The sequence below is a fragment of the Neovison vison genome, chromosome 5 (genome assembly GCF_020171115.1).
Source record: "Neovison vison isolate M4711 chromosome 5, ASM_NN_V1, whole genome shotgun sequence".
In the NCBI taxonomy this organism is placed as follows: Eukaryota; Metazoa; Chordata; class Mammalia; order Carnivora; family Mustelidae; genus Neogale; species Neogale vison.
In genome coordinates this window covers 21,117,713-21,139,622 of record NC_058095.1, presented here as the reverse complement: position 1 = coordinate 21,139,622, position 21,910 = coordinate 21,117,713, and the positions used below count along the sequence as shown (strand labels likewise).

The window sequence follows — 21,910 nt, the reverse complement described above, 5'->3', positions numbered from 1 at the left end:
GTGCAGCAGGATGGCACAGTGCCAGCGCATGCCACACTGAGAGAAATGCTCAACCAGTGCTTCTGGAGAGCCGGTTTGTAGACATGCCATCTCCCTTGTTGCTGAATTAGGGGAATCCCAATGAGTGTATTACGTCCTTTCTGATCTCGCTCTCGGGTATAAGCTTCCCGTGCAAGCTGGGACCCTGGACTGACAGTGCTTCTTGCCTGCGTCACTTTCCCGCCCTCCAGCCACTGGCGTCTGCCCTCCCCAGCGAAGCTACGCGCCTGGTCGCTGTTCTGCAGTGTCGCTTCTGGGAGGCACCGTCCGCTGACGTGACTTTGAGCCATCTCGGTCTTGATTTCCTGATCCCTGCAGCGGGAACCTAGAGCCCTAAGTTGAAAATTACTTCAGGAATTCAAGAAAATGTACATGAAGCATCTGGCCGGTACTTAGCAAGTAGGAAGCAACCCAGTTCCTGTCCGTTTCTCGTTTCTCAGCACAGCTCACAATCCCCCAACTCCTAAGAACCAGCAAGAGGCAAGTGTGGTGTTGGCAGTCTGTTGAGAGCCTCCCGCATAGCTGGTCTCCAGGGCTGGTGGGTGCCCGGGACAGAAGCGGTCCTAGCCCCTCAGAGGTCCCTCCACTGCACCCGGGAAGTGACCCAGGGCCTTCATCTGCCCTTCCCGTCAGAGCCTGGATCCAGCCTCACATCGCTGAGCGCCGAGGCAGCACCGTGCATCAGTGCGGGACCAGAGGCGCCTGCCTTGGATCTGTCGGGACTCCGGTGAAGGCCCAGGCTCTTTCCTCTTTCTTCCTCCTCACATGGGTCTCACCCCCACCCATCCCCAGAGGAGGCCCGTTGGTTTCCCTCCAGCGCTTCCCAGTTCCTTCCCCAGATGCCGGAGGTTGTTTGCTTCCGTTCCGCGCTTCCGAGGTCACGGATTACTCCAAGGCAACACACACGCCCAGCGCAGGGGCTCTCGGTCCGTGACGTCCCCCGTCCTTCCTTTTCTCGGTGCCCTGTAGATCCTGACGCCCTATCGCCTGCCAGTTGCGGAGCATGACGTGTTCGGCACAAAACTGCCCGAGTCCTCTGCACACCCCTGCCCCCTCCCCCCCCCCCGCCGAGGTCCTGAGGACCAGGAGGCCCAAGCAGAATGGGCCGTCCGTGACCCCGGAAGATGTGCATGGGCAGATGCGGCCGACGGGCGCGAGGCCTCCGCAGGCTCCCCTGTCTCTCAGCGCGAGCAGTGCACGTTGGGCAGGCTGGTGCCGACCTCCGCGAAAGGTTCCCCGTGTTCCCAGGAGCTCTATAGGGCAAGGCAGCTGCCCTGACACTGGGCTGGGGGTCCCTGCGTGGTGGCACTCGGCTCTCTACCACTTTGTCCCAGATATCACCCGCATCTACAGGACAAGAGGACTTCCGCGGGCCTCGAAGACACTTGGACCAGCATCTTGCTGGTGCTCTGGCCCAGGCTGTCGCCTAACTCGCCTGCTCGTGGGTATGTGAGCGCCCTTGAGCAAGGGCCAGGAGACCCAGCCTGGCGCCTGAGGGCTTCCCTATCCGCTCAGCTCTGGGACAGAACGTCCCTAGATTCCCTCATCCTCAAATGGAGATAGGAATTTGTGGGCGCAGGCTAGGAGTCTCCAAACGGGTAATTAATGTATGTGGGCTGTGACCTGTACAGAAACCGTTAAGGTCGCGCATGCCGTACGGGGACACGGACAGCGTTATGGTATGCGGATCGGTACTGGGTTTATTAAGACACTCGTGTGAGAGGCCCTGTGTCTAGGGAGACACGCAGAAGGGTCCCGACAGGAAGAAATCAGCATCCAAGGACCATGAATGCACCGAGAAGGAGACCCTTCTTGCGCAGACACCAATAGTTGCAAAAGAATGCATTTCCACCAGGTGTGAGGGGCTTTATTTCTCCAAGGTCGTCAGGCAGGATGACGATCGTGACTGTGGAGTCAAGGCAGAGATCTTGACTCCATGTCCGGATGCATGACGCTGGCAGGGGACTCCCAAGACCTGAGGAAGGAGAGAATCAGGAGAAGTGGTCCACACTGCCTCCAGCCGATTCCCAAGGCTTGGAACAGGCAGGTGAGTAGCAGAAGCGTTGGCGGCTGCACGCTGGGTTTGGGCAACGTTTGGCAGTGTCCGTTTCCCCGCTGGCCGATCGGTGCTGTGTGCCGTTGTGGGTTGCTGGTGAGGCAGTTGTCAGGAGGAAGTGTGGCAGCAGCCGGACACGCAGCAGGGGTGGCCGCGGCCGCCGTGGGTATGTGGTGGTCCTCCAGCAGGCGTTATGGCGGCGGTTTGGCTGGCAAGCAGGCTAGCAGCAGCTGGATCCACAGCCCTGGGCGAGGCATCCAGGCAAGCAGCAACAGGTGGGGTGGTAGCAGGTCCTCCTGCAGTACACAGGGGTACAGCAGGCTGGCTGACAGCAGCTGGAGCCACAGCAAGTTTGTCCGCAGCCGCTGGACCCACAGCAGCTGGGCTGACAGCAGCTGGACACACAGCAGCTGGGCCGGCAGCAGGTGGTCCTGCAGCAGGTGGTGTGGCAGCAAGTTGGGCGGCAGCAGCAAGGCTGGCAGCAGCAGGACCCACAGCAGCTGGACCCGCAGCCGCCTTGTCCACAGCCGCAGCAGCTGGGCCGGCAGCAGGTGGTCCTGCAGCAGGTGGTCTGGCAGCAAGTTGGGCGGCAGCAGCAAGGCTGGCAGCAGCAGCAAGGCTGGCAGCAGCAGGACCCACAGCAGCTGGACCCGCAGCCGCCTTGTCCACAGCCACCGCCGCACCCGCAGCAGCTGGGCTGGCAGCAGGTGGTCCTGCAGCAGGTGGTCCTGCAGCACGTAGGCTGGCAGCAAGGGGAGCAGCACGATTCGGTCATGGTGTCACAGGTGGAGGGGGAGCTTCTGTTCCGAGGAGAGTTTCTCAGATTCATTTGTCTCGTCCTCTTGTGGGGATTTTATGCACCGGGTCCCCAAATTTGGACCAATGGGCATGACTTCCTTGCCGTTGTTGACATCGTTTTCCTGATGATGCGGGAATGGAAGAAGAGGAAGTGTTTTTTCCCCCTAATGTTATGAATCTTTAGCAAATAAGTGCTTAACGTGTTTCTTAATTGGGAATAACTCGTGGAAACATTTCAGATGAAAACAAGGTGGTCACATCAGCATCTGCGTTCGTGCTCTACGAATTTCATCGTGTGTTACAAGTCCCACTGGCCTGTGAAGAGGTTGGCGAGTCGGTTTGGAGGTCCTTCCCCAGCGCTGGTCCCTGGGTTACATGTAGACTGGCAACATGCCTCGTGAGGAAGTGGCAACATGCCTAGCGATGAGCCGAAGTCATGCCGGAGCCCAAGTCGGTTTCCCCACCAAGCCTGATCCCAGATTCCCGCAGGCATCTGTCTCTTGGAGCCCCCACCCCACAGCTGCATATCCCAGTTCGATCCAAGACTCTGGGCTGCAGGGTTTGCGAGTTCACCTCTTCCGTCTGTGAAGGCAGAATCAAGCAGGGCGATAGAAACAGCCGCAGTACACCCAGACGAAGCAAGCAGCAGTCACCGAACGTCCTGAGAGACAGCGGTCCCGCGTCTCGCAGAAAAGCGGAGGGCTTTTCCAGGACGTGGGACCGTCCGTGACACAAGTGGGGCAGTTCGGGGGATAACAGGATGAGTTGGAGACTCTCGTCCTCTCCTTGTGAACCAGCCAAGCCTGTTACCCAGCGTCACTGGGTATACAGTTCTCGTTTTCTCTTCCTCCCTTCTTGCCTCCGTCCGTCTACCTCCCTCTCTCCCTGCCTCCCTCCTCCTCCTCCTCTCTTCCTTCTTCTTCCTCCTGTGTCTTCCTCTTAAACAAATGTGTGCCTGTCCACCCTCATGAAGAAGGAAATACTGGGTCTGAGAGCAGAAGACCGTAGACTGTGGATGGCGCCTTCAATATGCCAGCCGTGTGTCTCGGATCTTCCTGTGTTCGGGACAACTTCTACCCAGCAGATCCGCATCTCTGGGCCTCTTGGCAGTTTTCATGGTGCAGCAGGATGGCACAGTGCCAGCGCATGCCACACTGAGAGAAATGCTCAACCAGTGCTTCTGGAGAGCCGGTTTGTAGACATGCCATCTCCCTTGTTGCTGAATTAGGGGAATCCCAATGAGTGTATTACGTCCTTTCTGATCTCGCTCTCGGGTATAAGCTTCCCGTGCAAGCTGGGACCCTGGACTGACAGTGCTTCTTGCCTGCGTCACTTTCCCGCCCTCCAGCCACTGGCGTCTGCCCTCCCCAGCGAAGCTACGCGCCTGGTCGCTGTTCTGCAGTGTCGCTTCTGGGAGGCACCGTCCGCTGACGTGACTTTGAGCCATCTCGGTCTTGATTTCCTGATCCCTGCAGCGGGAACCTAGAGCCCTAAGTTGAAAATTACTTCAGGAATTCAAGAAAATGTACATGAAGCATCTGGCCGGTACTTAGCAAGTAGGAAGCAACCCAGTTCCTGTCCGTTTCTCGTTTCTCAGCACAGCTCACAATCCCCCAACTCCTAAGAACCAGCAAGAGGCAAGTGTGGTGTTGGCAGTCTGTTGAGAGCCTCCCGCATAGCTGGTCTCCAGGGCTGGTGGGTGCCCGGGACAGAAGCGGTCCTAGCCCCTCAGAGGTCCCTCCACTGCACCCGGGAAGTGACCCAGGGCCTTCATCTGCCCTTCCCGTCAGAGCCTGGATCCAGCCTCACATCGCTGAGCGCCGAGGCAGCACCGTGCATCAGTGCGGGACCAGAGGCGCCTGCCTTGGATCTGTCGGGACTCCGGTGAAGGCCCAGGCTCTTTCCTCTTTCTTCCTCCTCACATGGGTCTCACCCCCACCCATCCCCAGAGGAGGCCCGTTGGTTTCCCTCCAGCGCTTCCCAGTTCCTTCCCCAGATGCCGGAGGTTGTTTGCTTCCGTTCCGCGCTTCCGAGGTCACGGATTACTCCAAGGCAACACACACGCCCAGCGCAGGGGCTCTCGGTCCGTGACGTCCCCCGTCCTTCCTTTTCTCGGTGCCCTGTAGATCCTGACGCCCTATCGCCTGCCAGTTGCGGAGCATGACGTGTTTGGCACAAAACTGCCCGAGTCCTCTGCACACCCCTGCCCCCTCCCCGCCCCCCGCCCCCCGCCCCCCGCCGAGGTCCTGAGGACCAGGAGGCCCAAGCAGAATGGGCCGTCCGTGACCCCGGAAGATGTGCGTGGGCAGACGCGGCCGACGGGCGCGAGGCCTCCGCAGGCTCCCCTGTCTCTGAGCGGGAGCAGTGCACGTTGGGCAGGCTGGTGCCGACCTCCGCGAAAGGTTCCCCGTGTTCCCAGGAGCTCTATAGGGCAAGGCAGCTGCCCTGACACTGGGCTGGGGGTCCCTGCGTGGTGGCACTCGGCTCTCTACCACTTTGTCCCAGATATCACCCGCATCTACAGGACAAGAGGACTTCCGCGGGCCTCGAAGACACTCGGACCAGCATCTTGCTGGTGCTCTGGCCCAGGCTGTCGCCTAACTCGCCTGCTCGTGGGTATGTGAGCGCCCTTGAGCAAGGGTCAGGAGACCCAGCCTGGCGCCTGAGGGCTTCCCTATCCGCTCAGCTCTGGGACAGAACGTCCCTAGATTCCCTCATCCTCAAATGGAGATAGGAATTTGTGGGCGCAGGCTAGGAGTCTCCAAACGGGTAATTAATGTATGTGGGCTGTGACCTGTACAGAAACCGTTAAGGTCGCGCATGCCGTACGGGGACACGGACAGCGTTATGGTATGCGGATCGGTACTGGGTTTATTAAGACACTCGTGTGAGAGGCCCTGTGTCTAGGGAGACACGCAGAAGGGTCCCGACAGGAAGAAATCAGCATCCAAGGACCATGAATGCACCGAGAAGGAGACCCTTCTTGCGCAGACACCAATAGTTGCAAAAGAATGCATTTCCACCAGGTGTGAGGGGCTTTATTTCTCCAAGGTCGTCAGGCAGGATGACGATCGTGACTGTGGAGTCAAGGCAGAGATCTTGACTCCATGTCCGGATGCATGACGCTGGCAGGGGACTCCCAAGACCTGAGGAAGGAGAGAATCAGGAGAAGTGGTCCACACTGCCTCCAGCCGATTCCCAAGGCTTGGAACAGGCAGGTGAGTAGCAGAAGCGTTGGCGGCTGCACGCTGGGTTTGGGCAACGTTTGGCAGTGTCCGTTTCCCCGCTGGCCGATCGGTGCTGTGTGCCGTTGTGGGTTGCTGGTGAGGCAGTTGTCAGGAGGAAGTGTGGCAGCAGCCGGACACGCAGCAGGGGTGGCCGCGGCCGCCGTGGGTATGTGGTGGTCCTCCAGCAGGCGTTATGGCGGCGGTTTGGCTGGCAAGCAGGCTAGCAGCAGCTGGATCCACAGCCCTGGGCGAGGCATCCAGGCAAGCAGCAACAGGTGGGGTGGTAGCAGGTCCTCCTGCAGTACACAGGGGTACAGCAGGCTGGCTGACAGCAGCTGGAGCCACAGCAAGTTTGTCCGCAGCCGCTGGACCCACAGCAGCTGGGCTGACAGCAGCTGGACACACAGCAGCTGGGCCGGCAGCAGGTGGTCCTGCAGCAGGTGGTGTGGCAGCAAGTTGGGCGGCAGCAGCAAGGCTGGCAGCAGCAGGACCCACAGCAGCTGGACCCGCAGCCGCCTTGTCCACAGCCGCAGCAGCTGGGCCGGCAGCAGGTGGTCCTGCAGCAGGTGGTCTGGCAGCAAGTTGGGCGGCAGCAGCAAGGCTGGCAGCAGCAGCAAGGCTGGCAGCAGCAGGACCCACAGCAGCTGGACCCGCAGCCGCCTTGTCCACAGCCACCGCCGCACCCGCAGCAGCTGGGCTGGCAGCAGGTGGTCCTGCAGCAGGTGGTCCTGCAGCACGTAGGCTGGCAGCAAGGGGAGCAGCACGATTCGGTCATGGTGTCACAGGTGGAGGGGGAGCTTCTGTTCCGAGGAGAGTTTCTCAGATTCATTTGTCTCGTCCTCTTGTGGGGATTTTATGCACCGGGTCCCCAAATTTGGACCAATGGGCATGACTTCCTTGCCGTTGTTGACATCGTTTTCCTGATGATGCGGGAATGGAAGAAGAGGAAGTGTTTTTTCCCCCTAATGTTATGAATCTTTAGCAAATAAGTGCTTAACGTGTTTCTTAATTGGGAATAACTCGTGGAAACATTTCAGATGAAAACAAGGTGGTCACATCAGCATCTGCGTTCGTGCTCTACGAATTTCATCGTGTGTTACAAGTCCCACTGGCCTGTGAAGAGGTTGGCGAGTCGGTTTGGAGGTCCTTCCCCAGCGCTGGTCCCTGGGTTACATGTAGACTGGCAACATGCCTCGTGAGGAAGTGGCAACATGCCTAGCGATGAGCCGAAGTCATGCCGGAGCCCAAGTCGGTTTCCCCACCAAGCCTGATCCCAGACTCCCGCAGGCATCTGTCTCTTGGAGCCCCCACCCCACAGCTGCATATCCCAGTTCGATCCAAGACTCTGGGCTGCAGGGTTTGCGAGTTCACCTCTTCCGTCTGTGAAGGCAGAATCAAGCAGGGCGATAGAAACAGCCGCAGTACACCCAGACGAAGCAAGCAGCAGTCACCGAACGTCCTGAGAGACAGCGGTCCCGCGTCTCGCAGAAAAGCGGAGGGCTTTTCCAGGACGTGGGACCGTCCGTGACACAAGTGGGGCAGTTCGGGGGATAACAGGATGAGTTGGAGACTCTCGTCCTCTCCTTGTGAACCAGCCAAGCCTGTTACCCAGCGTCACTGGGTATACAGTTCTCGTTTTCTCTTCCTCCCTTCTTGCCTCCGTCCGTCTACCTCCCTCTCTCCCTGCCTCCCTCCTCCTCCTCCTCTCTTCCTTCTTCTTCCTCCTGTGTCTTCCTCTTAAACAAATGTGTGCCTGTCCACCCTCGTGAAGAAGGAAATACTGGGTCTGAGAGCAGAAGACCGTAGACTGTGGATGGCGCCTTCAATATGCCAGCCGTGTGTCTCGGATCTTCCTGTGTTCGGGACAACTTCTACCCAGCAGATCCGCATCTCTGGGCCTCTTGGCAGTTTTCATGGTGCAGCAGGATGGCACAGTGCCAGCGCATGCCACACTGAGAGAAATGCTCAACCAGTGCTTCTGGAGAGCCGGTTTGTAGACATGCCATCTCCCTTGTTGCTGAATTAGGGGAATCCCAATGAGTGTATTACGTCCTTTCTGATCTCGCTCTCGGGTATAAGCTTCCCGTGCAAGCTGGGACCCTGGACTGACAGTGCTTCTTGCCTGCGTCACTTTCCCGCCCTCCAGCCACTGGCGTCTGCCCTCCCCAGCGAAGCTACGCGCCTGGTCGCTGTTCTGCAGTGTCGCTTCTGGGAGGCACCGTCCGCTGACGTGACTTTGAGCCATCTCGGTCTTGATTTCCTGATCCCTGCAGCGGGAACCTAGAGCCCTAAGTTGAAAATTACTTCAGGAATTCAAGAAAATGTACATGAAGCATCTGGCCGGTACTTAGCAAGTAGGAAGCAACCCAGTTCCTGTCCGTTTCTCGTTTCTCAGCACAGCTCACAATCCCCCAACTCCTAAGAACCAGCAAGAGGCAAGTGTGGTGTTGGCAGTCTGTTGAGAGCCTCCCGCATAGCTGGTCTCCAGGGCTGGTGGGTGCCCGGGACAGAAGCGGTCCTAGCCCCTCAGAGGTCCCTCCACTGCACCCGGGAAGTGACCCAGGGCCTTCATCTGCCCTTCCCGTCAGAGCCTGGATCCAGCCTCACATCGCTGAGCGCCGAGGCAGCACCGTGCATCAGTGCGGGACCAGAGGCGCCTGCCTTGGATCTGTCGGGACTCCGGTGAAGGCCCAGGCTCTTTCCTCTTTCTTCCTCCTCACATGGGTCTCACCCCCACCCATCCCCAGAGGAGGCCCGTTGGTTTCCCTCCAGCGCTTCCCAGTTCCTTCCCCAGATGCCGGAGGTTGTTTGCTTCCGTTCCGCGCTTCCGAGGTCACGGATTACTCCAAGGCAACACACACGCCCAGCGCAGGGGCTCTCGGTCCGTGACGTCCCCCGTCCTTCCTTTTCTCGGTGCCCTGTAGATCCTGACGCCCTATCGCCTGCCAGTTGCGGAGCATGACGTGTTTGGCACAAAACTGCCCGAGTCCTCTGCACACCCCTGCCCCCTCCCCGCCCCCCGCCCCACGCCCCCCGCCCCCCGCCGAGGTCCTGAGGACCAGGAGGCCCAAGCAGAATGGGCCGTCCGTGACCCCGGAAGATGTGCGTGGGCAGACGCGGCCGACGGGCGCGAGGCCTCCGCAGGCTCCCCTGTCTCTGAGCGGGAGCAGTGCACGTTGGGCAGGCTGGTGCCGACCTCCGCGAAAGGTTCCCCGTGTTCCCAGGAGCTCTATAGGGCAAGGCAGCTGCCCTGACACTGGGCTGGGGGTCCCTGCGTGGTGGCACTCGGCTCTCTACCACTTTGTCCCAGATATCACCCGCATCTACAGGACAAGAGGACTTCCGCGGGCCTCGAAGACACTCGGACCAGCATCTTGCTGGTGCTCTGGCCCAGGCTGTCGCCTAACTCGCCTGCTCGTGGGTATGTGAGCGCCCTTGAGCAAGGGCCAGGAGACCCAGCCTGGCGCCTGAGGGCTTCCCTATCCGCTCAGCTCTGGGACAGAACGTCCCTAGATTCCCTCATCCTCAAATGGAGATAGGAATTTGTGGGCGCAGGCTAGGAGTCTCCAAACGGGTAATTAATGTATGTGGGCTGTGACCTGTACAGAAACCGTTAAGGTCGCGCATGCCGTACGGGGACACGGACAGCGTTATGGTATGCGGATCGGTACTGGGTTTATTAAGACACTCGTGTGAGAGGCCCTGTGTCTAGGGAGACACGCAGAAGGGTCCCGACAGGAAGAAATCAGCATCCAAGGACCATGAATGCACCGAGAAGGAGACCCTTCTTGCGCAGACACCAATAGTTGCAAAAGAATGCATTTCCACCAGGTGTGAGGGGCTTTATTTCTCCAAGGTCGTCAGGCAGGATGACGATCGTGACTGTGGAGTCAAGGCAGAGATCTTGACTCCATGTCCGGATGCATGACGCTGGCAGGGGACTCCCAAGACCTGAGGAAGGAGAGAATCAGGAGAAGTGGTCCACACTGCCTCCAGCCGATTCCCAAGGCTTGGAACAGGCAGGTGAGTAGCAGAAGCGTTGGCGGCTGCACGCTGGGTTTGGGCAACGTTTGGCAGTGTCTGTTTCCCCGCTGGCCGATCGGTGCTGTGTGCCGTTGTGGGTTGCTGGTGAGGCAGTTGTCAGGAGGAAGTGTGGCAGCAGCCGGACACGCAGCAGGGGTGGCCGCGGCCGCCGTGGGTATGTGGTGGTCCTCCAGCAGGCGTTATGGCGGCGGTTTGGCTGGCAAGCAGGCTAGCAGCAGCTGGATCCACAGCCCTGGGCGAGGCATCCAGGCAAGCAGCAACAGGTGGGGTGGTAGCAGGTCCTCCTGCAGTACACAGGGGTACAGCAGGCTGGCTGACAGCAGCTGGAGCCACAGCAAGTTTGTCCGCAGCCGCTGGACCCACAGCAGCTGGGCTGACAGCAGCTGGACACACAGCAGCTGGGCCGGCAGCAGGTGGTCCTGCAGCAGGTGGTGTGGCAGCAAGTTGGGCGGCAGCAGCAAGGCTGGCAGCAGCAGGACCCACAGCAGCTGGACCCGCAGCCGCCTTGTCCACAGCCGCAGCAGCTGGGCCGGCAGCAGGTGGTCCTGCAGCAGGTGGTCTGGCAGCAAGTTGGGCGGCAGCAGCAAGGCTGGCAGCAGCAGCAAGGCTGGCAGCAGCAGGACCCACAGCAGCTGGACCCGCAGCCGCCTTGTCCACAGCCACCGCCGCACCCGCAGCAGCTGGGCTGGCAGCAGGTGGTCCTGCAGCAGGTGGTCCTGCAGCACGTAGGCTGGCAGCAAGGGGAGCAGCACGATTCGGTCATGGTGTCACAGGTGGAGGGGGAGCTTCTGTTCCGAGGAGAGTTTCTCAGATTCATTTGTCTCGTCCTCTTGTGGGGATTTTATGCACCGGGTCCCCAAATTTGGACCAATGGGCATGACTTCCTTGCCGTTGTTGACATCGTTTTCCTGATGATGCGGGAATGGAAGAAGAGGAAGTGTTTTTTCCCCCTAATGTTATGAATCTTTAGCAAATAAGTGCTTAACGTGTTTCTTAATTGGGAATAACTCGTGGAAACATTTCAGATGAAAACAAGGTGGTCACATCAGCATCTGCGTTCGTGCTCTACGAATTTCATCGTGTGTTACAAGTCCCACTGGCCTGTGAAGAGGTTGGCGAGTCGGTTTGGAGGTCCTTCCCCAGCGCTGGTCCCTGGGTTACATGTAGACTGGCAACATGCCTCGTGAGGAAGTGGCAACATGCCTAGCGATGAGCCGAAGTCATGCCGGAGCCCAAGTCGGTTTCCCCACCAAGCCTGATCCCAGACTCCCGCAGGCATCTGTCTCTTGGAGCCCCCACCCCACAGCTGCATATCCCAGTTCGATCCAAGACTCTGGGCTGCAGGGTTTGCGAGTTCACCTCTTCCGTCTGTGAAGGCAGAATCAAGCAGGGCGATAGAAACAGCCGCAGTACACCCAGACGAAGCAAGCAGCAGTCACCGAACGTCCTGAGAGACAGCGGTCCCGCGTCTCGCAGAAAAGCGGAGGGCTTTTCCAGGACGTGGGACCGTCCGTGACACAAGTGGGGCAGTTCGGGGGATAACAGGATGAGTTGGAGACTCTCGTCCTCTCCTTGTGAACCAGCCAAGCCTGTTACCCAGCGTCACTGGGTATACAGTTCTCGTTTTCTCTTCCTCCCTTCTTGCCTCCGTCCGTCTACCTCCCTCTCTCCCTGCCTCCCTCCTCCTCCTCCTCTCTTCCTTCTTCTTCCTCCTGTGTCTTCCTCTTAAACAAATGTGTGCCTGTCCACCCTCGTGAAGAAGGAAATACTGGGTCTGAGAGCAGAAGACCGTAGACTGTGGATGGCGCCTTCAATATGCCAGCCGTGTGTCTCGGATCTTCCTGTGTTCGGGACAACTTCTACCCAGCAGATCCGCATCTCTGGGCCTCTTGGCAGTTTTCATGGTGCAGCAGGATGGCACAGTGCCAGCGCATGCCACACTGAGAGAAATGCTCAACCAGTGCTTCTGGAGAGCCGGTTTGTAGACATGCCATCTCCCTTGTTGCTGAATTAGGGGAATCCCAATGAGTGTATTACGTCCTTTCTGATCTCGCTCTCGGGTATAAGCTTCCCGTGCAAGCTGGGACCCTGGACTGACAGTGCTTCTTGCCTGCGTCACTTTCCCGCCCTCCAGCCACTGGCGTCTGCCCTCCCCAGCGAAGCTACGCGCCTGGTCGCTGTTCTGCAGTGTCGCTTCTGGGAGGCACCGTCCGCTGACGTGACTTTGAGCCATCTCGGTCTTGATTTCCTGATCCCTGCAGCGGGAACCTAGAGCCCTAAGTTGAAAATTACTTCAGGAATTCAAGAAAATGTACATGAAGCATCTGGCCGGTACTTAGCAAGTAGGAAGCAACCCAGTTCCTGTCCGTTTCTCGTTTCTCAGCACAGCTCACAATCCCCCAACTCCTAAGAACCAGCAAGAGGCAAGTGTGGTGTTGGCAGTCTGTTGAGAGCCTCCCGCATAGCTGGTCTCCAGGGCTGGTGGGTGCCCGGGACAGAAGCGGTCCTAGCCCCTCAGAGGTCCCTCCACTGCACCCGGGAAGTGACCCAGGGCCTTCATCTGCCCTTCCCGTCAGAGCCTGGATCCAGCCTCACATCGCTGAGCGCCGAGGCAGCACCGTGCATCAGTGCGGGACCAGAGGCGCCTGCCTTGGATCTGTCGGGACTCCGGTGAAGGCCCAGGCTCTTTCCTCTTTCTTCCTCCTCACATGGGTCTCACCCCCACCCATCCCCAGAGGAGGCCCGTTGGTTTCCCTCCAGCGCTTCCCAGTTCCTTCCCCAGATGCCGGAGGTTGTTTGCTTCCGTTCCGCGCTTCCGAGGTCACGGATTACTCCAAGGCAACACACACGCCCAGCGCAGGGGCTCTCGGTCCGTGACGTCCCCCGTCCTTCCTTTTCTCGGTGCCCTGTAGATCCTGACGCCCTATCGCCTGCCAGTTGCGGAGCATGACGTGTTTGGCACAAAACTGCCCGAGTCCTCTGCACACCCCTGCCCCCTCCCCGCCCCCCGCCCCACGCCCCCCGCCCCCCGCCGAGGTCCTGAGGACCAGGAGGCCCAAGCAGAATGGGCCGTCCGTGACCCCGGAAGATGTGCGTGGGCAGACGCGGCCGACGGGCGCGAGGCCTCCGCAGGCTCCCCTGTCTCTGAGCGGGAGCAGTGCACGTTGGGCAGGCTGGTGCCGACCTCCGCGAAAGGTTCCCCGTGTTCCCAGGAGCTCTATAGGGCAAGGCAGCTGCCCTGACACTGGGCTGGGGGTCCCTGCGTGGTGGCACTCGGCTCTCTACCACTTTGTCCCAGATATCACCCGCATCTACAGGACAAGAGGACTTCCGCGGGCCTCGAAGACACTCGGACCAGCATCTTGCTGGTGCTCTGGCCCAGGCTGTCGCCTAACTCGCCTGCTCGTGGGTATGTGAGCGCCCTTGAGCAAGGGCCAGGAGACCCAGCCTGGCGCCTGAGGGCTTCCCTATCCGCTCAGCTCTGGGACAGAACGTCCCTAGATTCCCTCATCCTCAAATGGAGATAGGAATTTGTGGGCGCAGGCTAGGAGTCTCCAAACGGGTAATTATTGTATGTGGGCTGTGACCTGTACAGAAACCGTTAAGGTCGCGCATGCCGTACGGGGACACGGACAGCGTTATGGTATGCGGATCGGTACTGGGTTTATTAAGACACTCGTGTGAGAGGCCCTGTGTCTAGGGAGACACGCAGAAGGGTCCCGACAGGAAGAAATCAGCATCCAAGGACCATGAATGCACCGAGAAGGAGACCCTTCTTGCGCAGACACCAATAGTTGCAAAAGAATGCATTTCCACCAGGTGTGAGGGGCTTTATTTCTCCAAGGTCGTCAGGCAGGATGACGATCGTGACTGTGGAGTCAAGGCAGAGATCTTGACTCCATGTCCGGATGCATGACGCTGGCAGGGGACTCCCAAGACCTGAGGAAGGAGAGAATCAGGAGAAGTGGTCCACACTGCCTCCAGCCGATTCCCAAGGCTTGGAACAGGCAGGTGAGTAGCAGAAGCGTTGGCGGCTGCACGCTGGGTTTGGGCAACGTTTGGCAGTGTCTGTTTCCCCGCTGGCCGATCGGTGCTGTGTGCCGTTGTGGGTTGCTGGTGAGGCAGTTGTCAGGAGGAAGTGTGGCAGCAGCCGGACACGCAGCAGGGGTGGCCGCGGCCGCCGTGGGTATGTGGTGGTCCTCCAGCAGGCGTTATGGCGGCGGTTTGGCTGGCAAGCAGGCTAGCAGCAGCTGGATCCACAGCCCTGGGCGAGGCATCCAGGCAAGCAGCAACAGGTGGGGTGGTAGCAGGTCCTCCTGCAGTACACAGGGGTACAGCAGGCTGGCTGACAGCAGCTGGAGCCACAGCAAGTTTGTCCGCAGCCGCTGGACCCACAGCAGCTGGGCTGACAGCAGCTGGACACACAGCAGCTGGGCCGGCAGCAGGTGGTCCTGCAGCAGGTGGTGTGGCAGCAAGTTGGGCGGCAGCAGCAAGGCTGGCAGCAGCAGGACCCACAGCAGCTGGACCCGCAGCCGCCTTGTCCACAGCCGCAGCAGCTGGGCCGGCAGCAGGTGGTCCTGCAGCAGGTGGTCTGGCAGCAAGTTGGGCGGCAGCAGCAAGGCTGGCAGCAGCAGCAAGGCTGGCAGCAGCAGGACCCACAGCAGCTGGACCCGCAGCCGCCTTGTCCACAGCCACCGCCGCACCCGCAGCAGCTGGGCTGGCAGCAGGTGGTCCTGCAGCAGGTGGTCCTGCAGCACGTAGGCTGGCAGCAAGGGGAGCAGCACGATTCGGTCATGGTGTCACAGGTGGAGGGGGAGCTTCTGTTCCGAGGAGAGTTTCTCAGATTCATTTGTCTCGTCCTCTTGTGGGGATTTTATGCACCGGGTCCCCAAATTTGGACCAATGGGCATGACTTCCTTGCCGTTGTTGACATCGTTTTCCTGATGATGCGGGAATGGAAGAAGAGGAAGTGTTTTTTCCCCCTAATGTTATGAATCTTTAGCAAATAAGTGCTTAACGTGTTTCTTAATTGGGAATAACTCGTGGAAACATTTCAGATGAAAACAAGGTGGTCACATCAGCATCTGCGTTCGTGCTCTACGAATTTCATCGTGTGTTACAAGTCCCACTGGCCTGTGAAGAGGTTGGCGAGTCGGTTTGGAGGTCCTTCCCCAGCGCTGGTCCCTGGGTTACATGTAGACTGGCAACATGCCTCGTGAGGAAGTGGCAACATGCCTAGCGATGAGCCGAAGTCATGCCGGAGCCCAAGTCGGTTTCCCCACCAAGCCTGATCCCAGACTCCCGCAGGCATCTGTCTCTTGGAGCCCCCACCCCACAGCTGCATATCCCAGTTCGATCCAAGACTCTGGGCTGCAGGGTTTGCGAGTTCACCTCTTCCGTCTGTGAAGGCAGAATCAAGCAGGGCGATAGAAACAGCCGCAGTACACCCAGACGAAGCAAGCAGCAGTCACCGAACGTCCTGAGAGACAGCGGTCCCGCGTCTCGCAGAAAAGCGGAGGGCTTTTCCAGGACGTGGGACCGTCCGTGACACAAGTGGGGCAGTTCGGGGGATAACAGGATGAGTTGGAGACTCTCGTCCTCTCCTTGTGAACCAGCCAAGCCTGTTACCCAGCGTCACTGGGTATACAGTTCTCGTTTTCTCTTCCTCCCTTCTTGCCTCCGTCCGTCTACCTCCCTCTCTCCCTGCCTCCCTCCTCCTCCTCCTCTCTTCCTTCTTCTTCCTCCTGTGTCTTCCTCTTAAACAAATGTGTGCCTGTCCACCCTCGTGAAGAAGGAAATACTGGGTCTGAGAGCAGAAGACCGTAGACTGTGGATGGCGCCTTCAATATGCCAGCCGTGTGTCTCGGATCTTCCTGTGTTCGGGACAACTTCTACCCAGCAGATCCGCATCTCTGGGCCTCTTGGCAGTTTTCATGGTGCAGCAGGATGGCACAGTGCCAGCGCATGCCACACTGAGAGAAATGCTCAACCAGTGCTTCTGGAGAGCCGGTTTGTAGACATGCCATCTCCCTTGTTGCTGAATTAGGGGAATCCCAATGAGTGTATTACGTCCTTTCTGATCTCGCTCTCGGGTATAAGCTTCCCGTGCAAGCTGGGACCCTGGACTGACAGTGCTTCTTGCCTGCGTCACTTTCCCGCCCTCCAGCCACTGGCGTCTGCCCTCCCCAGCGAAGCTACGCGCCTGGTCGCTGTTCTGCAGTGTCGCTTCTGGGAGGCACCGTCCGCTGACGTGACTTTGAGCCATCTCGGTCTTGATTTCCTGATCCCTGCAGCGGGAACCTAGAGCCCTAAGTTGAAAATTACTTCAGGAATTCAAGAAAATGTACATGAAGCATCTGGCCGGTACTTAGCAAGTAGGAAGCAACCCAGTTCCTGTCCGTTTCTCGTTTCTCAGCACAGCTCACAATCCCCCAACTCCTAAGAACCAGCAAGAGGCAAGTGTGGTGTTGGCAGTCTGTTGAGAGCCTCCCGCATAGCTGGTCTCCAGGGCTGGTGGGTGCCCGGGACAGAAGCGGTCCTAGCCCCTCAGAGGTCCCTCCACTGCACCCGGGAAGTGACCCAGGGCCTTCATCTGCCCTTCCCGTCAGAGCCTGGATCCAGCCTCACATCGCTGAGCGCCGAGGCAGCACCGTGCATCAGTGCGGGACCAGAGGCGCCTGCCTTGGATCTGTCGGGACTCCGGTGAAGGCCCAGGCTCTTTCCTCTTTCTTCCTCCTCACATGGGTCTCACCCCCACCCATCCCCAGAGGAGGCCCGTTGGTTTCCCTCCAGCGCTTCCCAGTTCCTTCCCCAGATGCCGGAGGTTGTTTGCTTCCGTTCCGCGCTTCCGAGGTCACGGATTACTCCAAGGCAACACACACGCCCAGCGCAGGGGCTCTCGGTCCGTGACGTCCCCCGTCCTTCCTTTTCTCGGTGCCCTGTAGATCCTGACGCCCTATCGCCTGCCAGTTGCGGAGCATGACGTGTTTGGCACAAAACTGCCCGAGTCCTCTGCACACCCCTGCCCCCTCCCCGCCCCCCGCCCCCCGCCCCCCGCCCCCCGCCGAGGTCCTGAGGACCAGGAGGCCCAAGCAGAATGGGCCGTCCGTGACCCCGGAAGATGTGCGTGGGCAGACGCGGCCGACGGGCGCGAGGCCTCCGCAGGCTCCCCTGTCTCTGAGCGGGAGCAGTGCACGTTGGGCAGGCTGGTGCCGACCTCCGCGAAAGGTTCCCCGTGTTCCCAGGAGCTCTATAGGGCAAGGCAGCTGCCCTGACACTGGGCTGGGGGTCCCTGCGTGGTGGCACTCGGCTCTCTACCACTTTGTCCCAGATATCACCCGCATCTACAGGACAAGAGGACTTCCGCGGGCCTCGAAGACACTCGGACCAGCATCTTGCTGGTGCTCTGGCCCAGGCTGTCGCCTAACTCGCCTGCTCGTGGGTATGTGAGCGCCCTTGAGCAAGGGTCAGGAGACCCAGCCTGGCGCCTGAGGGCTTCCCTATCCGCTCAGCTCTGGGACAGAACGTCCCTAGATTCCCTCATCCTCAAATGGAGATAGGAATTTGTGGGCGCAGGCTAGGAGTCTCCAAACGGGTAATTAATGTATGTGGGCTGTGACCTGTACAGAAACCGTTAAGGTCGCGCATGCCGTACGGGGACACGGACAGCGTTATGGTATGCGGATCGGTACTGGGTTTATTAAGACACTCGTGTGAGAGGCCCTGTGTCTAGGGAGACACGCAGAAGGGTCCCGACAGGAAGAAATCAGCATCCAAGGACCATGAATGCACCGAGAAGGAGACCCTTCTTGCGCAGACACCAATAGTTGCAAAAGAATGCATTTCCACCAGGTGTGAGGGGCTTTATTTCTCCAAGGTCGTCAGGCAGGATGACGATCGTGACTGTGGAGTCAAGGCAGAGATCTTGACTCCATGTCCGGATGCATGACGCTGGCAGGGGACTCCCAAGACCTGAGGAAGGAGAGAATCAGGAGAAGTGGTCCACACTGCCTCCAGCCGATTCCCAAGGCTTGGAACAGGCAGGTGAGTAGCAGAAGCGTTGGCGGCTGCACGCTGGGTTTGGGCAACGTTTGGCAGTGTCCGTTTCCCCGCTGGCCGATCGGTGCTGTGTGCCGTTGTGGGTTGCTGGTGAGGCAGTTGTCAGGAGGAAGTGTGGCAGCAGCCGGACACGCAGCAGGGGTGGCCGCGGCCGCCGTGGGTATGTGGTGGTCCTCCAGCAGGCGTTATGGCGGCGGTTTGGCTGGCAAGCAGGCTAGCAGCAGCTGGATCCACAGCCCTGGGCGAGGCATCCAGGCAAGCAGCAACAGGTGGGGTGGTAGCAGGTCCTCCTGCAGTACACAGGGGTACAGCAGGCTGGCTGACAGCAGCTGGAGCCACAGCAAGTTTGTCCGCAGCCGCTGGACCCACAGCAGCTGGGCTGACAGCAGCTGGACACACAGCAGCTGGGCCGGCAGCAGGTGGTCCTGCAGCAGGTGGTGTGGCAGCAAGTTGGGCGGCAGCAGCAAGGCTGGCAGCAGCAGGACCCACAGCAGCTGGACCCGCAGCCGCCTTGTCCACAGCCGCAGCAGCTGGGCCGGCAGCAGGTGGTCCTGCAGCAGGTGGTCTGGCAGCAAGTTGGGCGGCAGCAGCAAGGCTGGCAGCAGCAGCAAGGCTGGCAGCAGCAGGACCCACAGCAGCTGGACCCGCAGCCGCCTTGTCCACAGCCACCGCCGCACCCGCAGCAGCTGGGCTGGCAGCAGGTGGTCCTGCAGCAGGTGGTCCTGCAGCACGTAGGCTGGCAGCAAGGGGAGCAGCACGATTCGGTCATGGTGTCACAGGTGGAGGGGGAGCTTCTGTTCCGAGGAGAGTTTCTCAGATTCATTTGTCTCGTCCTCTTGTGGGGATTTTATGCACCGGGTCCCCAAATTTGGACCAATGGGCATGACTTCCTTGCCGTTGTTGACATCGTTTTCCTGATGATGCGGGAATGGAAGAAGAGGAAGTGTTTTTTCCCCCTAATGTTATGAATCTTTAGCAAATAAGTGCTTAACGTGTTTCTTAATTGGGAATAACTCGTGGAAACATTTCAGATGAAAACAAGGTGGTCACATCAGCATCTGCGTTCGTGCTCTACGAATTTCATCGTGTGTTACAAGTCCCACTGGCCTGTGAAGAGGTTGGCGAGTCGGTTTGGAGGTCCTTCCCCAGCGCTGGTCCCTGGGTTACATGTAGACTGGCAACATGCCTCGTGAGGAAGTGGCAACATGCCTAGCGATGAGCCGAAGTCATGCCGGAGCCCAAGTCGGTTTCCCCACCAAGCCTGATCCCAGACTCCCGCAGGCATCTGTCTCTTGGAGCCCCCACCCCACAGCTGCATATCCCAGTTCGATCCAAGACTCTGGGCTGCAGGGTTTGCGAGTTCACCTCTTCCGTCTGTGAAGGCAGAATCAAGCAGGGCGATAGAAACAGCCGCAGTACACCCAGACGAAGCAAGCAGCAGTCACCGAACGTCCTGAGAGACAGCGGTCCCGCGTCTCGCAGAAAAGCGGAGGGCTTTTCCAGGACGTGGGACCGTCCGTGACACAAGTGGGGCAGTTCGGGGGATAACAGGATGAGTTGGAGACTCTCGTCCTCTCCTTGTGAACCAGCCAAGCCTGTTACCCAGCGTCACTGGGTATACAGTTCTCGTTTTCTCTTCCTCCCTTCTTGCCTCCGTCCGTCTACCTCCCTCTCTCCCTGCCTCCCTCCTCCTCCTCCTCTCTTCCTTCTTCTTCCTCCTGTGTCTTCCTCTTAAACAAATGTGTGCCTGTCCACCCTCGTGAAGAAGGAAATACTGGGTCTGAGAGCAGAAGACCGTAGACTGTGGATGGCGCCTTCAATATGCCAGCCGTGTGTCTCGGATCTTCCTGTGTTCGGGACAACTTCTACCCAGCAGATCCGCATCTCTGGGCCTCTTGGCAGTTTTCATGGTGCAGCAGGATGGCACAGTGCCAGCGCATGCCACACTGAGAGAAATGCTCAACCAGTGCTTCTGGAGAGCCGGTTTGTAGACATGCCATCTCCCTTGTTGCTGAATTAGGGGAATCCCAATGAGTGTATTACGTCCTTTCTGATCTCGCTCTCGGGTATAAGCTTCCCGTGCAAGCTGGGACCCTGGACTGACAGTGCTTCTTGCCTGCGTCACTTTCCCGCCCTCCAGCCACTGGCGTCTGCCCTCCCCAGCGAAGCTACGCGCCTGGTCGCTGTTCTGCAGTGTCGCTTCTGGGAGGCACCGTCCGCTGACGTGACTTTGAGCCATCTCGGTCTTGATTTCCTGATCCCTGCAGCGGGAACCTAGAGCCCTAAGTTGAAAATTACTTCAGGAATTCAAGAAAATGTACATGAAGCATCTGGCCGGTACTTAGCAAGTAGGAAGCAACCCAGTTCCTGTCCGTTTCTCGTTTCTCAGCACAGCTCACAATCCCCCAACTCCTAAGAACCAGCAAGAGGCAAGTGTGGTGTTGGCAGTCTGTTGAGAGCCTCCCGCATAGCTGGTCTCCAGGGCTGGTGGGTGCCCGGGACAGAAGCGGTCCTAGCCCCTCAGAGGTCCCTCCACTGCACCCGGGAAGTGACCCAGGGCCTTCATCTGCCCTTCCCGTCAGAGCCTGGATCCAGCCTCACATCGCTGAGCGCCGAGGCAGCACCGTGCATCAGTGCGGGACCAGAGGCGCCTGCCTTGGATCTGTCGGGACTCCGGTGAAGGCCCAGGCTCTTTCCTCTTTCTTCCTCCTCACATGGGTCTCACCCCCACCCATCCCCAGAGGAGGCCCGTTGGTTTCCCTCCAGCGCTTCCCAGTTCCTTCCCCAGATGCCGGAGGTTGTTTGCTTCCGTTCCGCGCTTCCGAGGTCACGGATTACTCCAAGGCAACACACACGCCCAGCGCAGGGGCTCTCGGTCCGTGACGTCCCCCGTCCTTCCTTTTCTCGGTGCCCTGTAGATCCTGACGCCCTATCGCCTGCCAGTTGCGGAGCATGACGTGTTTGGCACAAAACTGCCCGAGTCCTCTGCACACCCCTGCCCCCTCCCCGCCCCCCCCCCCCCCCCCCCCCCCCCCCCCGCCGAGGTCCTGAGGACCAGGAGGCCCAAGCAGAATGGGCCGTCCGTGACCCCGGAAGATGTGCGTGGGCAGACGCGGCCGACGGGCGCGAGGCCTCCGCAGGCTCCCCTGTCTCTGAGCGGGAGCAGTGCACGTTGGGCAGGCTGGTGCCGACCTCCGCGAAAGGTTCCCCGTGTTCCCAGGAGCTCTATAGGGCAAGGCAGCTGCCCTGACACTGGGCTGGGGGTCCCTGCGTGGTGGCACTCGGCTCTCTACCACTTTGTCCCAGATATCACCCGCATCTACAGGACAAGAGGACTTCCGCGGGCCTCGAAGACACTCGGACCAGCATCTTGCTGGTGCTCTGGCCCAGGCTGTCGCCTAACTCGCCTGCTCGTGGGTATGTGAGCGCCCTTGAGCAAGGGCCAGGAGACCCAGCCTGGCGCCTGAGGGCTTCCCTATCCGCTCAGCTCTGGGACAGAACGTCCCTAGATTCCCTCATCCTCAAATGGAGATAGGAATTTGTGGGCGCAGGCTAGGAGTCTCCAAACGGGTAATTATTGTATGTGGGCTGTGACCTGTACAGAAACCGTTAAGGTCGCGCATGCCGTACGGGGACACGGACAGCGTTATGGTATGCGGATCGGTACTGGGTTTATTAAGACACTCGT

The 21,910-nt window shown here is 59.3% G+C and overlaps 5 protein-coding genes across 5 annotated transcripts; all 5 read right to left on the bottom strand.

The window, feature by feature from the left end:
- Positions 1–2,315: 2,315 nt before the first annotated feature.
- Positions 2,316–2,870, bottom strand: LOC122907617 (keratin-associated protein 9-2-like). Its single transcript, XM_044250428.1, has one exon. The coding sequence runs from the start codon at positions 2,868–2,870 to the stop codon at positions 2,316–2,318; it is 555 nt and encodes a 184-aa protein (XP_044106363.1).
- Positions 2,871–6,340: 3,470 nt separating this feature from the next.
- Positions 6,341–6,895, bottom strand: LOC122907616 (keratin-associated protein 9-2-like). Its single transcript, XM_044250427.1, has one exon. The coding sequence runs from the start codon at positions 6,893–6,895 to the stop codon at positions 6,341–6,343; it is 555 nt and encodes a 184-aa protein (XP_044106362.1).
- A 3,477-nt stretch (positions 6,896–10,372) lies between these two features.
- LOC122907615 (keratin-associated protein 9-2-like) lies at positions 10,373–10,927 on the bottom strand. Its single transcript, XM_044250426.1, has one exon. The coding sequence runs from the start codon at positions 10,925–10,927 to the stop codon at positions 10,373–10,375; it is 555 nt and encodes a 184-aa protein (XP_044106361.1).
- Positions 10,928–14,404: 3,477 nt separating this feature from the next.
- Positions 14,405–14,959, bottom strand: LOC122907613 (keratin-associated protein 9-2-like). Its single transcript, XM_044250425.1, has one exon. It carries the CDS (start codon positions 14,957–14,959, stop codon positions 14,405–14,407), a length of 555 nt encoding a protein of 184 aa, XP_044106360.1.
- Positions 14,960–18,436: 3,477 nt separating this feature from the next.
- Positions 18,437–18,991, bottom strand: LOC122906236 (keratin-associated protein 9-2-like). The gene has a single exon (XM_044247963.1). The coding sequence runs from the start codon at positions 18,989–18,991 to the stop codon at positions 18,437–18,439; it is 555 nt and encodes a 184-aa protein (XP_044103898.1).
- Between the last annotated feature and the right edge of the window lie 2,919 nt (positions 18,992–21,910).